This window comes from Gallinula chloropus, assembly GCF_964237585.1.
Source record: "Gallinula chloropus genome assembly, chromosome: 3".
In the NCBI taxonomy this organism is placed as follows: domain Eukaryota; kingdom Metazoa; phylum Chordata; class Aves; order Gruiformes; family Rallidae; genus Gallinula; species Gallinula chloropus.
This window is the reverse complement of record NC_140087.1, coordinates 102,545,649-102,573,621: the sequence shown is the minus strand read 5'-3', so window position 1 is coordinate 102,573,621 and position 27,973 is coordinate 102,545,649. Positions and strand designations below refer to the sequence as shown.

The 27,973-nt window shown below is 39.6% G+C and overlaps 1 protein-coding gene across 1 annotated transcript in view; it reads right to left on the bottom strand.

The window, feature by feature from the left end:
* Positions 1–10,405, bottom strand: part of SNTG2 (syntrophin gamma 2) — a gene marked incomplete at both ends in the record, with an annotated part of 269,535 nt that extends 259,130 nt beyond the window's left edge. The window contains one exon of the mRNA XM_084261688.1: positions 10,334–10,405. Within this exon, the coding sequence (XP_084117814.1) occupies positions 10,334–10,405 (72 nt within the window). The remainder of the gene's footprint in view (positions 1–10,333) is intronic.
* Positions 10,406–27,973: the final 17,568 nt, after the last annotated feature.

Here is a 27,973-nt window from a genome sequence, read left to right as displayed (position 1 = left end):
TCTTGAAGACTGTATATACACAACATGGACTACTGCTGGGATTGCTCTTTTAAGTCACATCCAATTAAATGTAAGCTAGATAATCAGTTCTTAGTGAACAGAAGCCCTCCTAATGAAACATCACCACCACAAATAAAACCAGAGATTACAGTCAGACAAGTCAGAGAAATACTATCTTTACCCCTAAAAATGTTCCCTCATATTTCATTTTGGAGAATGTTTTGATTATTTAACTTAAATGGGAAAGATCCCTTCTCCCTAGGACAAGAGTTTTCAATTTATATTGATAATTCTCTCTTGACAGGGTCTGCTTGCCAAAGTTTCACAGAAATACTTGAAAAATAATACTTCTCTACAAAACAATCTACTTTTTACCACTTATAAATTCCATCCAAAAGGAATTTATAGAACTTTATTATACTCATCTCACACCCTAGTGCCATAAACCACAGCAATAGGTTGGTGGGTTTGTTTTATTTATCTTACTTCTGTAAAATATGCTGGGCTAAGTCATAACTTTTGTACAGCAGCATAGTCTTTATATATTCAAAATATAAAAATATTTTTATAGTTCTCCCAGAGAAGACAGCCCTAACACTAATTGCTTACAAAATATACATGAAGAACTCTTCCCATTTCTTTTGTGGCACTTCAAAATGAATCACATATTGGACTAACAGAGGGAAAATTTTATAAATTTTAAAAGATGAAGTCTTCATTTTATGCTATAAATTGATGAAGCAAGATGTTTTTGTGGAACAGAATTAGATTGACCCTGGCCATATTAAAATGACACTAGAATTACGAGAAATACAGACTCAGTTCAAGCAGGTTTACTACATTTAATTATATTTAGCTCTGAAAACTACAGCCAATAGACGTTAAGTTAACCTTACTGACATTTATGAAAGTCTGTCAAACTGCTGAAAACTGAAAAGAAGAAACAGAGGTAGCAGAGACTGAAGTATGGACTTTCCCTACTACTCACCGATACAAGTCACCCAGAAAAGAAAACAACTGTGTGCTCTCTGAGGTCTAGGTAACACCTGCCTGCCTACTCACTCCTTTCACATCCATCCCCTTTAATAACTACCCTATAATGCTTCTGTTCCTTAAAGAATTTTCTCCTCTCTTCATTTTTGTTTACTTCTTGTCAAGTAGTGTGATAACTGTGAAATGGAGCATCTACAAAGAGAAAGCCTGAATTTATTTTTTTTTCCTTTGTCTTTTGTGGTAAAGCACAGACTATATAGAAGGAGCTGAAACAAGTGAAGTTCAGAAGTAGAAGGGTACATAAGCACAAAAGCACACAGACAGTCACACAATAAACTAAAAAAAATAAAGAGGGGACAAAAAAACAAGTCAGATAGTTAACTGTGGTTGGTATGGGTTATTTCTTGAGTTGGAGTAAGTAAAAGATTACCCATTCTTTCCTCTTTCCCGACCTTTAGAAGAAATAGGGTACCAGACACAGATGGTTCCAACCGTTACAAGATTGCCCTTGGTAAGAATTACAAATTTTGTTTTCTTACTCTAAAAGTTCAATCACGGGTAGAAAAAGTCAGTAGTGGGATGCAAATCAGATCTAAACAATTTCAGTTCATTAATGCTCACCAGTAGGTTGCTGTGGTAGCATTTGCACAATTCAGACTTACCTCCTGGACCACCTACCTTTAGGAGTACCTCCATATCCCTAAGCTAGATATGCTTAAAGCAGGCTGCTTTCTCATTGGAATCAGTACATTTTCTGAAAAGATCACATTGCTTTTGAAGATTGTAAGAAACCAATGCAACCTGCATCTCCAGCCTTGACTGCTTAAACTGAGTCGTGATGGTGCCAAGCTTTTGTTAATGTCCCATTTCACAAAAATACCCCAAAGTTGTTAAATTTTGGAGGTCTACTTTCAGTGAAGAACTGCTTTTTGTAAATGTAAGGTACACTGGATAGATTTAAGCCTCATCGCCTGAAACTTTAAGTAAAAAGGGTGATACAAATCCAAATTCACTCTATCGGGACTAAAGGTGTGTAACTGCAAACTGTGAATATACTGGCCGGTATCAAATTTCTGCCATCCTTCCCTTGGAGATGACACTATGTCACAAATCAGTAACTCCACCTTATAGACAGGGTATCAGTTGGTAATTTTGGCTACAGTAGATTTCAGTAATTTTCTAACGCAAAATGAAGGTGAAGTTTGTCTTTACTACACCAAGGAAACTGGAGGTTTGTGTGGAGTTAGATACAGTGGGTTGAAATGCATCTACTACCTGTAGTTTATCTGAAGGCTGAGAAGGTTTTCATATAGTGTTTGATAACCACAGAGGATATGTAATTTCTATAGACAGTAAGAATAAAAAAATTCCTGCCTTATGAATTCTAAATAGAACCACAACTCATTGTGACAATCACTTGGATGAATTTTCATAGAACCAACCCATGTATAACAAAGTTCTTGTTCTCCTCCAGTTCATTGCCCCCCTCTATTTTTCACGTATTACAAGTACAGATGCATACAGGTGTGCATGCTTGTTCCAGTAAAATCAAAGATTCCTTTAATGATCACAAAAATCATGGATAAGAGACTTGGAGATTTTTGTACAGTACTGTTACTCTTCAAAGCCCACTAAAAAGTCTAATTATTTTATGTAATGCCATTTTTCTCTTATTATATGTAAAAAAGACTGTTCTGTTTAGCACATCCAGCATATGCACCATATGATGCACCAGATGCCTTAGTAATTAATTCATCTTTTAACTAGTTGCATAAAACGGTGTGTTGATGCAACTGATAACTACACTGACAATTCAAAACTAGAAAAAAAAAAGATGTTATAAAAAGCAATAGCTACATGACAAAACAAGACTGTCAGACTAAACTGGCAACATATGCTTACTTAGGCTTCAACCGTATTCTGCACCCACTACTGCATACCCTTATACTGCCCACCCATCAGGGCTTGTGAAGGGTGGCAGAAGAACATCTAAATGCTACATTTACAAAAATGTTGCATAAGGCAGCAAGACATCTTAAAAGGAAAAAAAAAAAAAAAAACAGAGGAAAAGACATATATAACATTAGATTGTAATGCCTGCTTGAAGAGAGTAGAATATTTTATTAGCACAGAAGAAACTTGTATTTTATTAACACAACAATACCTATGGGTAATTCCTTAAGCCTTTCTAAAAGCATGACTTAATACTGCTAGACAGGATTTGTACGTCAAGATATGTGCCTATGAATTTCCTTGCAGAATCTGTATCTTAGCTACAGCCAGTGAAACAAACCAAAAATCTACCTCTTGGTCTGCTAACTGAACATGCTTTGCTGGAGAGGAAGACTGCAACCCACACTTGTGTCAAATAGTTTTCAAATATGGACGTTTCTTTGTGATATCCAATGAGATCAATTCCGATACTTTCCTCCAATAAACCTAATAGTTTTACATGCATTTAAAAACAGAAGAAGACATCTTCTATAGAGGAAACAAAATAAATATTCATTACTGTCTCCCATGTTGCTTAGCACTGTTTTGAATGTGTATGCTTGTTCTATATTTCTCATGGTACGTATTACCTATTATGTAAGCTATATAACATATCCATAGTCTTGGTGATGCTAAATATACTCTTACTTACTTACACAGGCAGTAGAAGCAATTATGCTTGCACTTGTAACTTAAATGAATGAGTATTCTCCAAAGAACCCTGCATCAATTATTGGATTGGACAGAATAGTGCATGAGTTACTCAGGAAAAAAAAAAAAAAAACCCACAACCAAAATGAGATGTGGAGGAAAACTTCTAACATTCTCCATGTAATCTGCAAGGACATTTCATCATGTATTCAGGAAACGTAAAATACTGAACGATAATTTACTTCATCCAAAGTAAAAAAAATACAGGAACAAAACCCCGTAGTTTTAACTAAACCTTCTCTTCAGCTTCTCAGCTGATACAGTAAGAAAAATACTGCCCACCCACTTCACAGTGCACTCTACAACTCAGTACACTATTTACAGTCTATCCAGTGTACAGATGCAGGATGAATCAGAAAACCAGATGAAACTCTGTCCACCAGCGTGCACAGTGCAGCCAACACACTGTATTTCCACTAGCTATGTGAAAACTGCCCATCACAAAACACAGGTTGAGTGTCTCTGAGCTCCTTTTTAACTTTTTCCAGTTGTTATTAGCCCTCATACAAAACTAGATACAAAGCAGAAATGCCCATCAAAAGGTAGAACCAATGAAGTTCCACTTTGTAGCAAGGAAGAATCAAGAGCCGACAATAATGATTCGACACCAAAAGGCTTTGATTCCATCTCTCTCTGGGTTAGACTGCTTCTGTGGTCCTCAACAAACCAACCAAACCCTCCCTGCTACACATCTCTGTAAGTAAAGTGCGAAGTCAGTACTGCTTTAGGCCAAGGAACATGAAACTCTGCCACTCAGACACTGGGAAGAATGTTAATAGTGTGAATGATAACTGCCTATGGAAAAAAGCTACTCTGGATGCACTCTGCACAGCAGATAACAGTGCACCGAATTCCGTTCAGGGGAAAAGTTTCTCCTCAATTTTTATTCATCCAGTGACTTAGAAGTCTCATGTTAACTGTGGAAAAGCAAAAATCCCACAGTGAGAGGCATAAAGAGTCCCCAAAGTTTGGCATGGTGGAGGGAAGCATTATAAGGTTAATGGTTTTACAATATGGTACAGTGTGAGCATGTACCTCTTCAAATACAGTATAAAACAACTGAGGCTTTGCACCGATTTTCCTGCCTATAACTTCTCTAAATACTACAAATGCATTTTGTCCCTACTACAATCTGAACTTCACAAGGAGATGATAAATGAGATAATATTGATTAGATTTTGCTAAAGGGTTCCAGCTCTTCAAGGTTATATACTTTAGAGAGTTTGTAAATCTCATTACAGAAATCTGCCTGCTGATACGCATAAATAAAGAAGGGTTCCAGCATGACAGCTCTTGCTGGAGTCACACTGTTCTTCAGACAGAAAGTTCAGACAAGCAGGTACAGAGGAGTTCAAAACAGGAGAATCAGCCTGCCTTTTTCAAAGAAAATAGGGACCAAAAAAATTAGGTATCTGTATTAACTGAGTGTTACTGACAAAGGTCATTTGGAGAGAAGCACAATCTTGGGCGTCCGTTGGCTATAACTGTCAGCTTTGTCAGTAATATGAAGGATGAGGAAATCCACGAAATTGTTCCGAGTACTTTAACACAGAGGTTTTATAGTAAATAAATCTTAACGTCAGATGGAAGTCAGCATCAGCCTTTCCCTGCTTTTTCTTTTTTTTTTTTTTTTTTTTTTGTGGGGGTGGGGAAGAGGTACGTGAAACAGCACACAAAAAGGCAAGTACAATAATCTGCTAAATTCCCCACAAGTTATGTATTCTTCTTAGCTAATGGAGGAAAAGAGGCCCTTTTTAAAAGCCATCTGCTTTTTAAAAACTTTCATTGCTTATAATTTCTGAGACATCAGGAAAGAGAAAAAAAGGACCAGGGATATTTCTGTCCCGGTGGACAGAAGGCTGTACAGTCACCAGTGCACACTGCTCTGCCAATGCACAGCCTCAGCAACAAGAGATACAACCCACATCATCACTTCCCTTCACCTGGCCCTCAAAAGACTGCATCCAGTTTTGGACCCCGCAATAAATGAACCAGACTGATAAACTGAAGCAAGGGCAATCGATGCCAGGTCAGAGGCCTGGAGCACCTCCCCTGTGAGGGGAGCCTGAGGAAGACTGGATTGCTTAAACCTGAAGAAGAGGCAGCTTTCCTGGAGACCTCACAGTGATCTCCAGCTTCATCATGAGAAGAGCCCAGCAGAGGAGAAGGTTGCCCAGAGAGGTTGCGTGGAGGTTGGACACCTCCATCCTCAGAGGTTTTAAAAATGCAATGGGAAAAGCCCTTAACAACTCAGCCTGAATTCAACATGGTCACTGCTTTCAGGAACAAGTTAGGCTCCTGGACCTCCCAAGGTCCCTTTCAACCTCAGCGAGTCTGAGTTGTGTTTGCTGTCTCTCTTATTGTGATACCCCTGACAAGCAATATTAGGTGTCAGTGCTGTAAGAACACGGTCATGCCCTGTTCCTTCTGCTCAGCTCTGCTACCATTTCTATCCCTGGCAGTCTCTGCACTCCCAAGTGAAATTGATTCTATTTATATTCGTCTCATAAAAATGTTTAAAACATCAGAAAAAAATGCTTACAATACAAAACGCAGATCTGAGGTGTAAAAAGAATACCAACGCTGTTCTTTTTCAGACATCAGACATTGTTTTTCAGAGCAGCAGGTGGGCACAGGACTTATTTCCATTAAGAAGTTAAAGCCATAAGCTTGAATAAGCTTTTTATCAGTTTGGTAAAAACAGTATGGTAACAGTTTTCATGGAGGTATGTACAGGTAGAAGCAGAACTCAGATTAGTTTGTGATGGCAAGAAAGCCAAATTAAGAAATGCTAATCATTTGCATACTTAGTGTTTTAGTATAATATTTAGTAAATGCTTGGTAAATTTAATAAGCTCTTGAAACTCTTTCACAGAGTTTTAGGGGAAAGAGCATCTTCACAAATTAGTAGGAAGTCAACAAAATTTGCACTAGAAAGTAATTATTGGGCTTCACACCATGGAATATATGGACACCACCTCCCCATCACTTCCATCATTTATTGTTTTCTTGTGGTTTCCATCTCCAAATCAGAAGACAAATTCTGCTCACAACAAGAATTTCTGAAATCAGCTTTTTCCCAGCAAGGAATTTTAATAGAAAATGAGTACATGGGAGTAAAAGTTTCAATTAATAAGTATATGCTATTGATGTGTATCATGGCATAGACAGACAGATCTTGGTAACAATCTTGAAATCCATGCAACCTCAGTGCTAGTAGAACTTTTCATAAAAAACATAGCAATGTTGAAGCTTCTTACAGTCACATAGAGTATGACTGAATGCAGTCCAAGCCTGCCAAAATACCGGTGTGGAATATTAATGGTGGCGATCTATTTTAGGAAAATGGCAAGATTAAGCATGGACCCTGAAAAGATAAAGAGGGAAGAGGCAAGAACAGATATTTGTTGTAACATGACACCTAGTGTTCACTTTCAGGAAGCTTCTGTGTTGGTGGGTGTCAAATTTTGAGAAAACATCAATGCCCCAGGACTTGCTTTCCAAAAAAGCAAGTATTTATATTAGCATCTCTGTCCAAGTACCTAAATTACACAGACACATTGGAAAAAAAAAAAAAAAGAGAAGGAAAGGAATACAAAATCTGCATGTGCTGCATTTTCTCCTATTGAAGTCACAGTTTTGATAACTTCAGAAATGAGCACTATCCAAGTAAGTTTCACGTCTTCTTTGTCCTTTGGGCTCTGTGGCAAAAAAAATAACTAAAACAAAGTTCTTCTGATTGCCTTTTTGTGGTTGTATATGTAAGTTGTTAGGAAACTGGATCTATTACATATAACATTCACAACATGAGTTTGACAGTCACCATTCTAAAAAGCCCCCACCTAGTGACAAACTTTATTTATACATAGCTATGAGCTATACACTTTTATGTCTTCATTTAAAATCCTGGCATATCAATAGTATGAGTGACTGTAAGGCTATAATTCTTTTTCATGCTTCTAGCAACACCATTTAAAAACACAGTATCTAATGCATACTAGATCAATGAGACCATAAAATCTACATAAAGTCATGGCACTGGCTCACTGACCTAATGAGTAACAATTTCTAAGGGATGTGGCCTCTTGAATATTCCTAAGGGTAAAAAGGAGGAAGAATTATATGAGAAATCATAACCAAAAGTTCACTACAGATTGAGGAAACATGCTACTTTCTGCAACCAGCTCAAAAATAGTATGTGCCTTATTCCAAATCAGATGTATTGTGAGAAACATTCTTAAAAGAGATTAAGTGTTAAAAACCACAAGGACACAAAATATGTTAGCATTTTATTTCCAACCTAGCATGTTGTCTTTAATTTAGATGTATGCTCAATTACTTTCCACAGAGTAATATTTAATTAATCAACCTTCCAAAAAGAAAAATACATGTATATACATATGTTTAAGTATTAAGAGTGTCTAGCTACCACAATCCAAAACAATGAATTGGACTCGTCTTGCAATATTTAGCAGTTAAAAGGCAACTAGCGTTATTATATCTATTTCTAAGAAAAATGTCCACAAACTGTCAATACATTGTTAATAATCTACACATCTTTTTTCCTTTCAGCAAGGTAAACAGACTCCGTTTACAATGCTGTTAAATAACTCAAAATGCAAGTCAAGCAATTACATTTAATTATAAAACTAGTCCGTATCTTTTAAGACATTTTGAGCGTAATTCTCCACAGAGGTTGAGTATATGGCATCTCTAGGAAGCCAGGCAGTTATGAACTCACCTAAATAAGTACCTGCCATAAGATGTCCCTGTTGAACTTCAGAATTTATATGGGTTTTTTAAAGACTATATATACACATGCATTCTTCCACACACACCTCTATTTAAAATACTCAGAGAATTGAGGCTAAGTTGTTCTGTGGTTATTGGAAACAAACAGCTTGCTATAGCTTTAGATTCATGGCACCATTTCCCACTTAGGACCCACGTAAACTATATAGCCATAAGCCTTTAGTTCCTACCACTGTTGTCCAAAAGGTCAGTTCACCATTCATTTAGTGTCTAGTTTGGCCGCAGGCAGAAATCCCATGAGTATCAGCAGGAACAGCATGTCCTCTTGGCCTTAAACATATACGTTTAATACAACTACAAGAATACCAGTCATAAATTTCACCTAATGATAGTGATTATCCCTCACCTTTAACGCTGAAATATTCTGAACTGCCATACAACCTACTCAGCTGTTAACATTTTAGGTAATTGCTGCGCAGGTTATTTTTGCAGTTCAGGAACAGGTCTTACAAATTAAGAGCTGTGGAACAGCTTTAAAACACAGAGGATTCTACAGGAGGTTTAATTCGATTACTTAATTTTGAATTATAGAAATTCTAAAAACCCAAAGGTTAAGTGTTTGCATCTCTTCACACACAGTCAAAAGAGAGATGCAAATATACACTACATAGAGTGCAAAAGCCAGCTTGGACAAGACAACAGTTTGTTTCCACAGTGCAGTATCATACATACTTATGATGTCAGGTATCCTCTACCCTTTGCTCCGAACACTTGCTTCTCCCAAAGATTTACTCTCAGTCTTAAGATACAGAAGCTCAAAGCAGTTATGAATTCACTGTGAGGGGGAACACGTCTTTAAATCACCCTTCACACAGCTGAAAGGAGACACCTTCTAAACAACACGCTAGATAAAACATGAGGAAGAAAACACTTTTCCTTTAAAAACCGCCAGGCTGTGAACACAGAAACAGCCCGAAGGGCAGGGCAGAGAAAATAGTGTTACAGGGATGTTTATATTAGCACCAGTAAACTATTTGGTATAAATGAAATTAATAACTTTTTAGCCAGTGACGGCCAAACACTGCAATTACACCTCAACAAAACAACTTTACGTGCCAAAAAGAGTGGTACATTAAACCGGAGAGTCCGTAGTGATTTTAAAAGGCAGGCAGGGCATACCTACCACATTTTATATAAACCAGGGACAGCTGAGAACCGCCGTCAGAGGGCATCATTCATAAATAATTTTCCAAATACGCTGCCGTGAAGTAGCAAGTTATCTTCCAACTCCCTCACGGGCTTCTCTTAGAAGTGCGTGAGGTGCTAAACACGTCGAAGTAGCTAATTTATCTTTTTTTTTCTGTCAGCACAGGCTTGCAGCCGGGCTACACACAAACCGAGCGTTTCGGCGCTGTCCCCGGGAAACTCGCCCCTCACGCTGCGTCCTGCCACGGCAGGCTGAAAATCGCCATCGCATCAGGTACAAGCCCCACAGCGCGGGGGACAAATCCCGACTGACCGCGCTCGGACCGCCGGCGCCCGCCCGGCTCCTCAGCCGGGTGCCGGGCTGAGGGGGCGAAGCGCGGGGAGGGGGGCGCCCCGCCTCGGGGAGCCGCGCTGAGCCGCCGCGGCAGCCGCCTCGTCCCTCCGAGAGCACTGGGCTGGGCTGGCAGGCCGGGCCGTCGTGGCGGTCCCACGGCTCTCCCCCCAACCCCAACCCCTCCGCCCGCCGTGCTGAGGGTCTGCAGCGACCCGCTTCCCGCTCCCCTCACGCGGGCACCTCCCTCCCGCCCTCCGGGCAGCGCCGCCGGCAGAACCCTCCCCAACACCCGCCCCGCCGGGGGAGTTGGTACTGGGACGGGCTGAGGGGAAAGCGGGTACTTGCCCAGGTGGGGACGAGGAGGCTGCCGGGTCGCTCGAGCGGTGCTGGAAGAGGCTGTTTCCCCGCCACGCTCATCTCCTCCCATACAGCTGGCGTAGTCCTCTCAGACGGGCGGCTCGGCGGGACGCGGCGCCTCAGGCACCGGCTCCCAAACGCCCGCCCCTACCGGCAGCGCCGGCGTCCCGGCTGCGTGGGGCAGGCTCGCAGCGCTCCGCGCTCTGCCCCGCGGCCCGTGCGGGGCGGCGCCACCAGCAGGGCGGGCGGAGGGGGTGGGAGGCGGGGGGGCTTGCCGGAGGCACGGAGGGAAGGGGAGAGGAAGGCGGCGGGGTCGTGTTGGCTATTTAACTTCGCTCTTCTCCGAGGGGAAGGCGCTGCCCCTCCTGCTCCCCTCCCCTCTGCGGCCGCATCCCGGCAGCCAGGCTCTGGGTGCTGCTGCGGGCACTGCCGCGCTCCTCCCCGGCGCGGCACGGTACTGTTCGGTTCGGTTCGGCTTGGCTTGGCCCGGCTCGCCCGCGCCGCCCCGCGCGCTCCGTCCCGTCTCCCCCCGCCCCCAGCGCCGCTTCCGAGGCAAGGGCAGGTTTGGGCTCAGGCTTTCAGCATGCTTCCCCCGAGAAAGCTGTCGGCCAGGGGAACTTCTGCCAGGGGAAGGTGGGCGGGAAGATGGGTGGGAGGGTGCTGGCACACCAAGCGTCAGCCACCCCTGCCGCCTTGCTCGTGGGCCGTGCCGGGCGATCGCGGCTGGCCTCCGGGTCAGACACCACAGCCACGCGTGGCCTCGGCCGCAGTAAAGCATGCAGCTCTCGCCTGTTGGTTTCTGAATCAAAGTCGAGAGGATTTTGTCATCCCTCGAGTGTTCTTGGTACCCTTGACTTGTGAAAGCAAAGGGCAGCCTGTCTTTTGGCCAGAAAAAGCCCCCATCCGAGAGCACTGCCATCAGATGTTGATCTTTGGCCTACATCCAGGTTCCACCTAATCGTGACCTACAGCCTGGGCCATCAGTTTGGGGTAAACTTCTTGTTGGTCTGTGGTGGCAATTCCAAGGCTCATCCTAAGGAAAAGAGGTTCAATTTCGTCCTTGACATACTACTTTATTAGTAGATGTACTTTTCTTCTCTGAGGAGAGAGAGGACACAGCTCTGAACTTTTCCCATCAGTTTGTTTAAGATCAGCGTTTCACACACATGCCTTTCTGTTTTCATATCTAAGTGTAATTTGAAAAGACACCTCTTCCCTTTTGAAGCCTCTGCCTCGTCATGCAAGGATGAAAAGCTATCACACACAAATATATAACAAGAAAAAAGGGTGAGCAGAGCTGGACATACTTTTTTCTAAAGATTTTCTCTACCTAATTTTACCTTTTTTTTTTTTGGAGGGGGGGAAGCTTTTGTAAAAGAGGTTTAGGTTTTGGGTTTTTTTTGTGAAAGCTTTTTAACAAGAGTTAAACAGGAAAGAAACATGCATTATCTACTTGGAGGTAACTCCATACACAACAGTCACTGCCTGCCACTGGTGTATTTTACCCTAGTGTGGACTTCTGTCTCCCCAGGTCTTTCTGTCCAAAAATACCTGACTTTTCCATAAAACCACTTCTTACACAAGGAAGTGCTGCTTGCCATTTCTGGCTACTGGTTCATCTTTGCACGTTCCAGAGCCCTACAGAAGATGGGGAGCCATGGACAGGAGTGCAGTTTGCAGGGTAGTGGGGTTTCAGTTGTTCTTTAGGGGTGCTTGGGGCCCACCATCCGTGCCTGAATTGGTTGAAAGTTTTCTGTACCCAGGTTGGAGCATGCTATGCAGCAAGCAGTAGGTGGTGTTCTCCTGAAGAGGTGGAGCTCACACTCAAGCCAATCTGCCCCAATCCATCCTGTGCATAAAAAACCATTAGTCTTACTCTATGCCTCTAGAAAAGTGTGTGACAAACACTCTGGCAGTCCGAAATGTTAGATGAATCTGGACCACAGCCTAACATGACTATACAAACTATGTGCACGCAGAGTGTGCTGGCACTGTCAGAGGTGCTTGAGGTTAAAGACAATCAAGGAAAGCAAAACTACACAGATGAGCTGCAGCCTGTTTGGAGATGGATTGCTCCAGGCTCCAAGAGCTAGGAGTTGCCAGGAACCAGCAAATAACAGCAGCTGTCCTGATGGGTGTTTGCTAGTATGGATAATAGTTTTGCTGTGATTACAAACTTGTTACCACGTTCAGCTTTTCTTTTCATGGGTATTCTTCGTGTTCTTCTTTCATAAATACTGTGCATAAGTGGGGATTAAAAACTGGAGATGCAACTCAGTGTAAATACAGAAATAAATAGCAAAGCAGTATGTTAATATACAGGGAATATATATGGGAAATGACTTGGAGAGATAAGTAGAACAGAAAACCTCTTTGGAATACTTCTATTTATCTACAAGGTGCACTTTTTAAACTTAAAAATCTTTGACAATTTGATTTAATAACTGGCACACAATATATAGCTTCCTGATAAGCTTATCTTAACATTGACAATTACATAAATGATTTATAGAATTCATTGAAAACTAGATAACATCAGATAGCTCAGGAACTATTAATGCTTAGTTCTTTTTGGATTTAGTGAGTACACTTCACAAAATTATATTCTCCTATAGTGTTGCTGTACTGAAAGTAAGTGCATACGTGTGATTTGAGGAAGGATTAGGAAAAGAAAATCATTATTTCTTATGTAATTTGACTTGAGCCGATTTACTATAGTCTCATTTAATAAAATTCTTTATTTCAAGGGAAAACCAGGTTTAATAGCTTAAGAAACCCTTGAGGTTTTTGGTAGTTGTTGTCTCATTCAGTTTGTTGCTCATGAGAACCTTATATGCATTTTTCCCTTCTGTTTGTATTTTTTCTGTTTCACTGCATCCCTGATCTTGCAAAAGGTTTTGCTTTTGCCATTCCTGAAATAAAACAGTGGAAGCTAGCTATCAAGTTGCTATTTTTGTGATGACAGTTTGTATTTTTCTAGATTACATTAAATCCTATAATGTGGAATAAAAGAAAATGTCTAACCCTTGAGAATTCATAAAAATCTACAAAATGTCAAGAAAGTAAGAGACAGTAAGTCAAGCGAATGCTGAAATATTTCAATAATATGCTATGTTTTTAAGTTAAAGTCATGATTTTGTGGTCTTACATTAGATAATGCCCAAGAAGTTTCCCTAAGATCTGATTTGGCTGACAATAGGAAAATTGCAAATTGTGCAAAAAACTTAAATAAAATCAGCATTGATGAAAACAGGTGCAAACTGCTGAATTTGGAAGAAAGTATTACAGACCTGTCTTTATTTTCTTCTGGTTTTATACATATGCTTGCATTTGTATATACAAACACACACACATGTACATGCAGAGGATATTTGGCTTCTGGAATGGAAACAGAAGACTATTGCCACTAAAACAATAAATAATTTATTTTACTGAGCGAAATAGATGTCAAGGTTAAAGGCTTTTTAAAGAGATGTGGATTAACTGTAATTAGATTTTCCAGGAATGTAGGTATGTCTTATACAGACATTGCAAACATTTATCTGTTTGTACAAAAGCATTCACACAGCTATTGTAGGCAAGTTGTTGGCTTAATATAAACTCCAAAATTTGCAGATGTTCCAGTTTTAGTTTTACACATTAACATTTGCTGTATTCATCAGGAAAAAGTCCCTTTAGTAAAACTTAATTGCTTTGTGAACATCATTATACTTAATATTTTACTACCAAAATAAATGCTCTTTCATTTAATTTTGTGCTATGGAAAGAGATCAAAGCTGTGGGGAAGTAGAGCATAAGGAATACAATTTAGAAGTTTCTGACTTGGAAATCTCATGTAAAGTGAGGTAAAAATGCCACATGTCCAAAGGAAACTGCCTCCTGTCTTGGTGAGGGTGCTGCCATTTAGCGACCAGTGTCCCCTAACGCAGAAGTAAGGAAGACACAAGTACACTGACAATCAGCGTTAGACCCCTATCTCGATCTGCTCTCCACTTGCCACTTTTACTATGTACTGAGCTCAAGACTGAGAGGCAAGTTACAGGGAGTAACACCTTGACAGCCCATCAGAGGACAGTAGTGTGCCAGAGGCTGCTTAAAATATACTATGATAAATCACTAAAAGTTCGCAGGTATGTTACTTTCCTTCAAAAGACAAATGTGTCCTTGCTCTCACAAATCTATAATGTGCATCAAATACCTGTAACTTGCTACCCCAGAAATTTAGTCCATTCATTGCATAGGGTAAAAAACTGTAACTGTACGTGTGCCAGGAGCGGAATGGAAAGAGGCAGTAAAATTCTCTGTAATACCAAATGAAAGCAGGAGGCTGCTGTACTTCAAAGAAACAAACAAAAAAAGTTTCCTTGAACTTGTTCAGTCAGAAAGGCTGATTGAAATAAGCATCTCATGCTTTTAGGGCAGGCGGGTTGAGCGGTGGGTGGGAGAGATGGTAAGGAAGTTTGCTGAACTGTCCATCCCAGCTCCTGACCCCTTTTTCAGATGCAGGTATGCCTTACCAGGGCACCCCGCTGCTGAAGTCAAGGATTGACTAGGGCAAACCAGTACTATTTTGTCTCTTGCTATTGCAAGAATGAGTATTGACTGCATCAATCAGGAGTTCAGCATCCCAAGCTATACAAGAGAGCAATTCATCATTGCTTCCCTGAGCAGGTTATTATAAAAGACAATCAAAAATGGGTATCTGAACAACCGGATATCTGAAAACTGTATTCCCAGCAGGTGTTTATAGAGGAATACTGGACTGATCAGTTTGTATTCTTACTTCAAAATCAGAGAATTTTGATAACACTGAAAACATGCATGTAGACTTCCAGCGCTCATCACCAGCTGAGGAAAAAAAGTGAGTAGCAAGCAGCAAGGCAGTGGCTAAAAAGCACTGTGGAACCAAGCAGGATTTGAGTATTTTTTATTGAAGCTGCTGATAAAGTACTCATTCTTAAGTACTTCTCTTTATTTTTACTCATTTGTCCTTGAATTCTGCCTTGTATTACCAAACGGAGGAGCTGATGTTCTGCAAACTGTACTGTTTTGTGTGTGCCGGTTCTCTACAGACAGCAGCGTGCCACAATGTTCTGTGGAAGCTGTGCCAATATGCAAGAGGAAATACAGTATTTTGAAAGCACAAACAACGGCTTGTGAGATGGGGGAAGAGCAGAGTTCTGGGAACCTACTGCCACTACTCAGTTTTATCCAGCAGTTGCTTGACATCAAAATACTTACTAGTTCTGAGAACAGGTGCTAGGATCTAGAAATCCTTCCTTCTTGGGAAGTGCATGGGCCACTGTAATAGCATGTGATGCTCCTTTTGGCTTTCCCTATTGCTCTGGTTCCTGCTCGCTACATTCGGTAGCCAATCCAATGTATAAGCTATTTGTTATATCACAGTTTTTCTTAGATTCCTTATTTATTTTTCAACAGTATTCAACCAAAACCTAGCCGATATTTGAATGTACGCAAGTAACGAAGATGCAACTAAGAAAGAAAATGTGTTTCACAAAGACAGTAAATTCGATTGTAAATCAAAGCACTAGTAAGTTATAATAAATGAACAGAGGCAGTGTTAGAAAGCAAACAGTATCCTGGGCTGCATCAAAACCAGAGTGACCAACAGGTCAATGGAGATGATTCTCCCCCTCTACACTGCTCTGGTGAGACCCTACGTGGAGTACTGTGTCCAGCTTTGGGTTCCCAAGGACAAGGAAGTTATTGAGCTGTTGGATCGATTCCACAGAAAGCCACAAAGATGATCTGAGGGCTGGAGCACCTCTCCTAAAAGACAGGCTGAGAGAGGTTTGGCATGTTCAGCCTGGAGAAGAGAAGGCTCAGAGAGACACAGCCTTCCAGTATCTGAAGGGGGTTTACTGTAAAGCTGGAGAAGGACTGTTTATCTGGGAGTGTAGTGATAGGAAAGCGGTAATGGGTTTAAACTGAAGGAAGGTAGATTTAGGTTAGACATTAGGAAGAAAATCTTCCCTATGAGGGTGGTGAGACACTGGTACAGGCTGCCCAGAGAAGCTTTGGCTGCCCTCTCCCTGTCAGTGTTCAAAGCCAGGTTGTATGTGGCTTTGGGCAACCTGGGCTAGTGGAGGGTGTGGCAGGAGGTTGGAACTCGATGGTCTTTGAGGTTCCCTTCCAGCTCAAAGCAGTTTGTGATTCTCTGATTATGTGCTTTGTGTTACCAATAAATAAATCAGATAGAAACTTAGGAGTACATAATTCATGGCCTACTTCTGCCAAAAATTTCAGTACTGATGGACATGATTTTAATGAATTTGTTGATTAGTTTCTGGATAATTCATGAACAGAATCAGGGGTGCAATACATTTCTTGTATTGTTCAAGAAAATGCATTACCATACCATAGCCATACCGTACATTTTTCAATCAATTCTCTGCTCATTTTTCAAGGAAAGTGGCTGCAGCTTCATTTGAGACAGACATGCTTTGTTAAAAAAATAAAAATTAGAAGTGAACAATTAGAAGAATGTAAAAATCTTACTGTTTTTTTATTGCCTGAAAAATGATATGAGAGTCTATAGTCCACATGCAAAATAGAATAGGAAATAAAAGAAAATGTTCGTTGCAGCGGTAATATCCCTTTTCTACTCATCTTTCAATAACAGTGCAAAAATTGCTATGGGGTCTTGCACCACAAACGTATTAGTATTATTTTTCTTTTAAATTCATCTTTTCTCTAGTTTTAAAGCTCTAAGGTTTACAGTCATATTTGTGTTCTAAGGTACAGAAAAAATTGTGCCAAATATTCATAGCAAATGACTTTTCCAAAGATGTTTAGTTACCTTTACCAAGCTATTTGTAATTTTTTCCCCACTATTCAGTCATACCCATTGAATGGACAAATAAAACGTTGAATATTTCCTGTCATTGCAGAGGAATTAAATGTAAGCACTCAGTGAATCTAAAAAAGAGCAACCAGTATATTTTTATGCAGCCTTGTGCTGTGGGCAGCTGATCATAGTAACTTCAGGAGTTTTCAGCAGTCATCTAGGGCAATTATGGGCCTGTAACAGCAAAATGTTGTAGGAGTTAGGAGGCTATTGCCCAACTTGGTTTTACTTTAGCTTAACACTGACTATGCAGTTACACGCTCTAAGTAAGTATAGCAATGAAAAAGTAAGTGGTCATTGCATTACTGACCTGAGGGGAATAAGAAGAGGCAGGGCAGTTAAACAGACCTGTATAAAAATAACCCTAAGCAGACCCAAGAGCAGAGAGAGAAGCAAAAATAAACTCTTCCCAACAGAGAACTCAGGTGACTGGTGACTCAGAGCAAACGCTTCCTCAAGTGAGGCTGTGGCAGTGTCAGTTTTAAGAACCCGAAGGTCATGGGAAGGGTAAACATAGCAGTAGTAGATAGTGTTAGATTGCAGAAAGTATGTAACTGCAAGAATAACTTTATTGGGGATTAGCAGTAATTGGATAATTTGGAATACATGTGTTAGTATCATTGTAACAGGATTAATATGTGTCTTTGTTGTATTAGGCTGCCAAGACACTAATTAGACTACTAATAAATTCATGGCTTTGCATATGACAAGTGTTCTGCTAAGCCAAAATAAATTGCTTGTAGTTTAATGCAATAAAGTGGTGGAGTATGAAGGTAATGTAGGTAGACTTTTAAGGACTTGCTGAAAATTTGAGTGGGAGAGAGCAGAGAGCAAGCTCTGAATTTATGGAGGAGCCAACAAAGGTCAAAGAGATAGGTAATGAAACCCTATAGCTCTATAGGGGGGCTAAAATGTAGAAAGGGGGAATTAAAGCTCAAGGGCATAAGCATCCTTTCCACCAACCAGAAGAGGAAATAAAACCCTGCTGGATTAGGAGATTCACAGGTGACCAGCTCCAGTCCTGATGTGTGCTCTAAAGTAAGGTAAAGACCAAATAGCTGCATGCCAGTAGAAGACAAAAAAATCTTGTGCCCTAATAGTAATTGGGGATGCATGTGTGGAACTACCAAAATGTGTGCAAGATGATGGCATCTGCCTTAGTTGTGTTAAAAATGGTGTATGACACTATGCCTCAAATTATCTTAGTACCCAGTGAAGGTAGTTATTCAACCAAAACTATATAAAGTAGAAATAACTTTGATAGAGTATCAGAATAAGAGGATCCCTCTCAAATTCAGGGTGTTTTATATGTGATTATGTTCTCAGAATTTCACCATTTCAAGCGTGTGTTGTAGTTTTGCGTGGCGGGGTTCTGGTGGAGCAGGGGGACTGCAGGGGTGGCTTCTGCAAGAAGCATCCAGAAGCTCTCTGCAGGCCCCACAGAGCAAACACCAGTTGGCTCAAGGCTGGAGTCGTTGCTGACCAAGTCCAAGCCCATAAGTGTTGGTCACAGCGCCTCTGGGAATCACATTTAAAAGAAAAAACCTGCAAGCAGACTCATTTTGCCACCAGAGAAGGGAGTGAGAAGATGTAAGAAATGGTGCAGGCACCATGGCCAATGAAGGGATGGATGAGGGGAGGTGTTTCTAGATCTGGACTCACTTCTCATTACCCAACTCTGGTGTCACTGGGTGTGCAGTGCAGTGTAATATATTAGAGAGTTTTCTTTCCTTTATTCTGTATTGAATCTGTGTTGCCCATGACGCTTATTGTGGAATGATCTCTCTCTGTCCTTATCTGGAGTCCTAAGCCTCTCAATATATATTTTCTCCCTGTCCAGCTGCAAAGGGGGCTGATAGAGCAGCTTTGCTGGGCATCTGGCCTCCAGCCAGGGCCAACCCACCACAGTGCATGGACCTGTGTCCAATGTGCTGCAGCTGCACAGATATCCTGTGTGAGGAATGTAAATCCATACAGGTTTGCTAGATTCCAGATGGGATTTAAATAGTAGAGGCAGGGTTTAGACACAATTTGAGTGCATATCACATCAGAAGAATTTAATCAATATAAAGAACAGTGTCTATAATCCTGTTACTTCCTCCCACTCACACACCACCTTTCTGTGATTTGTCTGTTGTCAGACTTGGTGTATTCAATAAGAGATTTGTTCCGTTCAGTTCCTTCAGATTTTGTAGCAATTTTGTTTTAACGTACAGAAAGACCATGCCAAAAAACTAGCCCCTGATTCAATTGCTACTCTTTCTGCCAGAGGTGAGCTCTTTACTCTGAATTCTTATTAACATTTATGTCGAAGGGAGTTAGCAGTAAGTTTCAGTGAGGTGAGGATCCAGCTGTAAATGTCATACTTTGTGTAAAATTGCTGTTACTATTCTGATCAAGTCAGTGACCTCTTCTCAGAACACTCAGATACAGTTTTCATTAAGCAAAAGGTATGTTATTTTAACTAAATGCTTTTCTGTAACTATTATCTGATAGTTTATGTATACTTTAATTGGTCACTTGTGAACTTGATTACTTCTAATTCTTCTTGTCGTCATCCTCTACTTTCATGGCCTCCTCCAAATTGTTAGCCTCCTCTTACTTTTGACACCAGCTGAAATTTATGATTTGAGGTGTGTCAGAAATCTAGTCCAATTCGATATATAGGAAAATGCCATGCACTCTAAAAAGGAAATCAGACAGCTGAAGAATTTTCCACTCACCAAGGTTGTATTATGAAAGTCATTGTTAATGTTTTATGCAAGAGAATCATTTGGGCAAAAGGTAATTAATATAAATAAGGTTCTTTTTGACTTAGAATTTATCTACTGGTGAATAAAAGGGACTTTTATGAATTGCTGTTTGTATAGCAAGCAGAAAAAATATTGCCACAAAAATGTTGACAGCACTTTTTTGCTTGTTTGTTTACTTGCTTCTAGCACTCTTCATTCTATTTAATTTTGTTTCTTCTCCTTTGAAAGTGAACTATTCTATTTTAGGTTCTATAAATTAAGGAACTGCTTTGGTCTCCTATTGCAATATTTAAAAATGAATGCAGTGAGATGTTTACCTGCATTATCATCGTGATGGAAAGAGAAAGGATTATTCAGAAGCTTAAACATGATTTTTGGCCCCAAAGATACTACTGTTAATTCTGCCCAGAGAAAAATGGCATCAAGAAAAAGGAATCTGAATTAAAAACGAGGCATTATAGTATTATTTTTAAGGAACTGTAGAATTCTGGAAACAACCTGGGTTACTAAATAGTTCAAGATCTACCCAGAGACTCCAACCATGTATAGTTTGGACTTTTTCAGATGCCAAACAAAGCGAAGTGTATTTCTACACTCCTACAAAGAAGAACGAGAAAAGAGGCTCCAATTCAGGTAGCAATACACAGTAATAAAAGAATAATCATATTTGACTTGGAACTGAAATTTTTTTGTCTGTCATGTATAAGACTTCAGTGTGTGTTATTTGTCACTCATAGACAGCAGTTACAGCAGAGTTTCCCTGTGGAAAAAACTCAATACATGGTAAAATAAATTAAAAAAAATACAGGTTGTGTTTTTTGGGGTTGGAGGGAGGGTGTTAGTTTATTTTTTTAAGATGCATGCAGTCACAACAAAGTTTCTGATTTAATCTATGATGATATATTTAAATATGATTTTAAAATTCCAAGGGAAGGTTCTGGAAAAATTGCAATACAAGGAGAGCTAAAAAAGAATAATGAAGAAATCTTCTCACTTAGAAAAATGTCATAGACTTCTTAAGTGTCAGTGTGCAAACTACTTATCTCTCTTTTCCTATTTTCCCTCTGTACAAGTAGGCTTATTTTTTACTAGAGGAGTGTTATTAGGATAAATAAACTTGGAATTTTGAGGAATAAACTAACTTCAAGACATAGAATTAGGTCAAGACACTTAATACATTAACTAGTACAGAAATTAATCTGCTCTGAGGCAGTGCCTGCAATTTTACATTTTTGGGAGAATAGGAAAAAAATCAATAATAGATTATGTAAAGAGAAAAGATGTAAGCTTAGGCTGTTTAAAATTTGAGAGTAACAAAATAATTTTAAATAGGATAAATTACTGAGTAAAGTCATATGATTAATTCATAAGCAAAGGAACAAGCTGTTTATTTGGGATGTGTATCCTATATATGTAATGTAACTAATCTGAAAAGGAAAGTTATGCAAGGTGAGAAAGCCTTTTTAATTTTAATAGCTGTGATATATGAGTCTGTAGTTCCACAATGATAGCGATTTGGTGATAGCACTTGATTAAGAAATTTCCACATCCATCCTATGTGTGCAACCCTGTGGCTTGTGCCAAAGCAATTTTGTTTGTATTGCTGTAGACCGTATCCCTGAACAATCAACGTTAAAAATTGCCTAGGAAAGGGGGGAGAGCTGCTAGGGGAGCAGATAGAACAGAGAATCTCCAAAGCCTGTATTGCTAGCAAATCCCTCATAAATTGAAACTTAAGAAAAATTATTACAGTATGTCCCAGGAAACTGAAGATTTTAAATGCTGTAAATAAAATAAAATTTTGAAAAAACTACCAAAAAAACCCAAGCCAATGAACCCAAACTATCCCCTAATACTCTTATCACTCCCCGAATTTACCAGGTATGACTACACAAGCAGTAAACTAATTGGTATGGTCCAAAAATATGGTGCAGACATGGAGTACAGGTGTGAGGACTTTATGCCTACACAATACATGTTTCAAGGAGAGTAATTTTTGTCTGGTCTCCTGAGCCAAACGCTCCAGCAGTTGGAGAGCTCCTTTCGATTTATTTGCAGCCGTGACATCATCATCCTGGATGAATACTCAAAAGCAGTGTAAGCACTCTGAGACAACTCCGCAGTGCTGACCCAATCATAGCAAGTGAGAAGACTCACTTCAGAAGTGAATACAAACTAAAACTCTAATGTAGAGTAATGTACATGTATCTATTTTTTCCTCCAGCACTCTCCTGAGTAAGTATCAAAAGAGCTTACAATTTGCTTAGGGCTTTCATCTGAGAAAAGAAGGAAGATGCACAAAAACAATTCGGTCTGGTGAACAGCACACCAGTGAGAACTAACAGTTCATGCTCAATATCATCAGACCTTTGATAAATGTATTAGTAAACCTCAAAGGTTGTCTCAAACTGATGACGAAAGCTAGATTTGTGTTCTCCTCTTGACTATGAAGGGAATTCCAGAGTGGAGGGGGCTGCCTTCTGTCCTTTCACCATTACAGATATGCCATCTCCAGTTTTGCAGTGTTTCATAGAAACAGTGAGATGGACTGATTTTGTTACTTAAGGGTTATAAATATTGGGCAATTTAATGAAAATGCTGGAGGTCAAGTCAAAGCATTGGGCCCAATAGAAAAAGATTTTGAGTAATCTTTGCTACTCTGTCATTATATTATTATTTTTTAAAAATATGGGGTTTGTATACAAGTTTAAAACAATGATACCACACAATGAAAAATACCATCCCTCTGAAGAAATGATGTCACCTCCTAAAGAACTATGTCTGTAAAACTACGTCTCCATACATCTATCCAATAGCTACAGGGTACTGACTTGGCAACATGTCTGCCTGGGTTAATTTAGCAGGAATTTACATGAACCATACATTTTTCTTGTAGTGAATCAGTCATCTGCACTTTTAAGAATTTATTCATGCATTGCAGTAATTCGTCAACACATTTCCTGTCACTGGGATTTTCCTAATTTATTTGTGTAACTGCCAACATCAAAGATTACTCCTGAAATAAAAGATCATCCCATTTCATAGCAGAAAGAATTAAAACATCAAAGTTTGCTAGTGGTTCAGTAAAGCTGTATGTTAATTTTTAGTGCCTGACAGAAATGCCTCACTAGGTCACAATTTGGAAGCTTTTCTAAAACTGAACAGTTTGCCTTACAGAAATATAGAATAATTAGTGCCTTCATAATTAATCTATTAGGTAAATATTTTACCTGAAAGAGTTGATGCCAACCTATGCCAAGTGATTTGATGTCCTCAAAAAGCATTTGTTTAGTTTTAAACTAAGGAAGACTTATAAAATACTGAGTATGTCTTTGATCTCCAAAGTGTATTCTTTCTAGAATATCAGAGGCCTCAGTGTATCCTTAAGGAAAGTTCAAGACAGTCTTCTTATAGAAAGGTCAGATGCTTTTGTTAAAAAAAAACCCTCAAAACCAAAACCTCCCACTTTCCCTTTAATGTAAAGACCTCTAACATAGTCAAGCATATTTCCCCATTGTATGATAGAATCACAGCTCAACCCTAGTTCCAACAGCTACCATATGGTAACCTGGTTCATGAGGTTTTGCCTGGCTTGTATTTCAGGGTCGTTCAGATCCAAGAGCTTCAAAGCAAACTACAACTAAAATTGTTAAGTTCTGTTTCCCTAACCTGATTCTTTGTATTTGAAGCTATTCTCATATGTCAAAGGATCCAACTTTCGCCTCACTGAGATAACTAAGAACTCAAATCTGAAGCCAGTGGTCAGTTACTACTCCCTTTACTTTAAAGAGTTTGGGGAAATCTGATTATTTTCCTTCAATATTAGAAGCCAGTAATATTAGACCATTCTACTAAAATTCATCAAGCTAGTCTACTATGATCAGGTTTTGATAGGGGACAAATTTTCTAAAGCAGTCCATTTTTGTGTGTACCAGTGTGTGACGGTTCATCCCCAACCGGTAGCTGAACACCACACACCACTCACTCTCTCCCACAGGAGAAACAGACAGAGCCTCCGTGGATTGGGATAAGGACAGTTTACTAACAACAGTGAAAGCAGAACAGTAACAGAGTTAATTACACGCATACCCAGTGATAACAGAGTACGTTACAGACCCAAGGATTACAGAGTGTTGTCTGACACAAGGCCCGGCCCAGCCACACTCAAACTGCCCTGGAAGCACCAAACCCATACCCCTCCCTGACCAGCCCCTTTTAGGGGGACGTGATGTCAGAGTGGTGTGGAAAACAGCCTGGGCTAACTCTGCTCACCTGTGCTAACTCAGCTCACCTGTGCTGGCTGCTTAGGGAGGTCAACTCTGGCCTGGCCAGAACCAGGACACCGTGATAGTATTTCTGTTTGAATCTGAAAAATGTGTTTTGAATTGTGAAGTCTTGTGTTCTAATTTGTGCTATTATTATTTTGAGTAAGTGCTAATGTTGGTCACAAAAAGCCTTCCAGGAGTTGTGTTTGGAAACCCAGTATAGGTATAATGTTATAAGTTATTTTGCATTAATATTAAAATTTCTTATGATTTCTCTACTATTTATCTTGAAATAGAGCTTTCATGGTAAGAATAAGTATGAAAACATTGCTTCTCCTTTGAAATTCCAGTGGTTTTTCTTGAAAAATACTTTTCAGCCTCTGTGTTCATTTGCTGACATTATCACGGTTCAGTGTGAATTACAACTTAGATTTAAAATGTAGCAAACAGTCATCGTTATTCTGTTTTCTGCATTCTGCCTGAGCTGAAATAGTGTGTTAATTTGAATAAACTGAAAATAATGTGTCTAACAGAAATTTACAAATAGGCCACTAAATTACGTAGGATTTAAACAATCTGGATATTATAAAGAAACTCACCATGATTTGTTATTATATTAGCTAGCATAGCTGAATAATTACCCTAAGAAAGATTGGGTTTGTTATTTAGGCAGGTATTTTGTATGGAGATACTACCCCATTCAGCTCCCGTTGCCTGGCCAGGGGATGTGACAAAGAGAATTGCAGCCACTCCAAGGACTTTCTGCTCTCCATCCCTGGGGAATGCATGGGACTTTGGCATATGCAGATAGAATAACTATAATTTTAGCCAGGAGTAAAACTGGCACTAAAAAGAAGAATGTACGTGCAGTCTCTTACTGTGGCAGAATACCTTAGAAAAACACGTCACTTTTGTAGCAGAGAAAGCAAGTGGAAAACATCAGGGGCTTGGGTTATTTTGTTTTTTTTTTTCTTTTTTCCTTTTTACATGGGATGCTGCCTCTGCTTCTGCTGATAATACTTCATCTTTCTGGCAGCATAATAACATTTTTCTCAGTGTTATTACAAGCAGAGATGCTTAATGATGAGCATAGTATCAGTCACTGACAAGCATTTTAGTCCCCTACATCTGCAGACTTACAGTCATCTTAAATCTATCTCATTTGGTGGATTTAGATTTAGTTAAAATCTTGTAAAAGCAGTCAGCCAACTAAAAGCCATTTCTGTTTTTCTCTAGTTTCAACCTACTCTCCAGTGTAGCAAAAAATATATTTTTGTGTGTGAGAAGATTTGCAGGGAGTCTACTTTTCCCCTTTGGTACACAGAGGCTCAAGTAAACAGCATCTGTAATATCTGACCTTCTGTGCACAGATTCCCCAGTGTGCCCTGAATAAACCAAAAGGTCCAACCCCTTTGTATTTAGATCCCTCAAAGTACAGGGATATGCTCTAAGTCAATCAAGATAAAAAATATTTAAGTAGATTCTGATGATTTGAAAATTAAAGAAGTAAAATCCATGGGTTTTCTTACAGTTTCAGAATGTGTAATGCATTGCAGAAAGGTCTGCTGAAATGGATTTTTCATTGCAGAAAGCAGTAACTGCTGTGGAGTCTCCAAGCACATATTTCATTTGCGCATCACTTTCTCAGACTCCAAACTTTGAGGAACAGTTTCCTAGACCTAATTGCTTTCCATAGCCTTGTTCTTTCTCTTTACACATAAATTAATGAATTATTAGAACACTGTGAAAAACAAGAGTGAAATAAGTTCCTCTCACACTAAAAAAACACAGCAAAAGAAAACAAAATAGTTGCAATTTTGTTTTTACTGGAACCACTTCCACTGGTACTGCTATCAAGTGCTGAAAACTGGCATGGAAAGACCTCTTGGTGTGGAAATGTGGCTCTGCACGTTCTAGTAAACATTTGCTTTGAGTTGAGCAAGTTTTGAGAGTTCACAAATAACACAGTGGATATGTATAAAGGGTACATTTTTTATAAGTTTGTCATATATGAAGGTTATCTCCTACTCTGTGTAATGAAATTTATTCTGCAGGTGCACAGGTCTGAGGAGAAGCTTCAGCAGGAGTTCTGTTGTTGGTAACGTTCGTCAACAAAAATCTGCTCACTGCAATGCAGACTGTAAGGTCTGCAGCAACTGAGTCAAAAGCTCCAATTTCTCTTCCTCTCAGAAACTCTCAAAGCTCACTGAGCTGTCATTCTGCTCCCTTCCCCTCTTGTATGACCCGGGAATCCCACCGATGAGAACTGTTGCAGTGGCCTTTGCTCACTGGGGATGGTTTCTGTGCTTATGGCCTGGGAGCCTAGCCCCTCGCTGAAGATACCTTCCAGCTTGAAAGCTGACTGCAAGGATGCCCACACAAGTTAAGGCTGGGTACCAGAATACAGCGAATCCAGGTATTTTTCCTCTGTACCATGAAGATATTCACCTGAAGTCTTTGCCTAAGGCACAGGCTTTCTTCAAAACTACACGTACGTTGTGATACCAAGTGTGGTCCTGAGAAAACATGTATTGTAGTGATATCTGATGCAAAAGCAGGGGCAGACAATAACATAGCTACAGCAGTACTAATGAGAGTTTTTAATTAACAAGCTTTTCCTCTCAATAGTTTTATTTGGCAATATTTCTGTTTCAAAACTCTTCATTCTTAGACATAGCATGACTGGAATTAATTTTTCATGTGCAACTGCTGTTGTAAGGCATTTGAAATATTTTAGCAAAAGCAAAAATTGCAAGTAGCTGTTTGCATGGGTGACTTGTTAAGAACTGCTTTAGACATACTTTGATTATTCTTTTAAGGACAGGTAGTGTTTAGCAAAATGAGATTTGGAATGAATGAGGACATATGTGAATATCTGAAGTGTATAGGTAAGTAGAAGACCTTAAATATGGAAGCCATTGACCACTTCTGTGTTGAATACTCAGTGAATGTTTTTATGTGTATTTTTTTAATAGTGTGCTGAAACTTACTAAATTCTACAATGTTTCATCATTCTAATTTTGAAAGTCCTGTGAGGGGCAATGCTCGCAGTATGGGAATGAATGAATACTGCTGTCATTAAAAGCATAGGAGGAGTTTAATTTTCTCTTTTGTAATCAGAGTTACAAACTTTTATTCCGCTCTAAATTCAGAGACTTTCCACAATGTAACTCTGACCAATTTAATGTTAATATTGTAATTTTTTTTTTCATGATTTGTTTTATGGTAGTACATAGAGGCTCCCAATCTTATGCATAGACATGTGGACATAGACACATCACATGGCAAAATGCTGCTCTTGAAATTTAAAGACAGACAGACTTGGGAGGAAATGTCTTGGCAGCCAGAACTTTCAATAATCTCTTAATTGACTTAGGATAAGAAGTCCATTAATAGTGAAAGGCTTACACACTTTTGGAAATTACACACGTGGCAATTTCCCTAAGGTTAAACAGAGGGAAAAAAAAAGTTGGGAAGTGTATCCAAGCCTTTTAAGAGACACTAAAATGATAATTTGACTGGGAGACTATTCCTACAGTTCACATATTAGTTGAAAAATAACTGCCAGAAAGTCAGCTGTCCTTAGCGCCTTAGGGGCATGACAGTAGCTGAAGTTAAAAGGGTGCTATCCTTACCTTCTCTTTTCTTGCCCACATGACCTATAAAAGTCACAAGGATCTTGTGCAGAAGCTACTGCAAGACTGCTCCCAGATAATCCTTAAACATAAACTCAGCTGGGTTT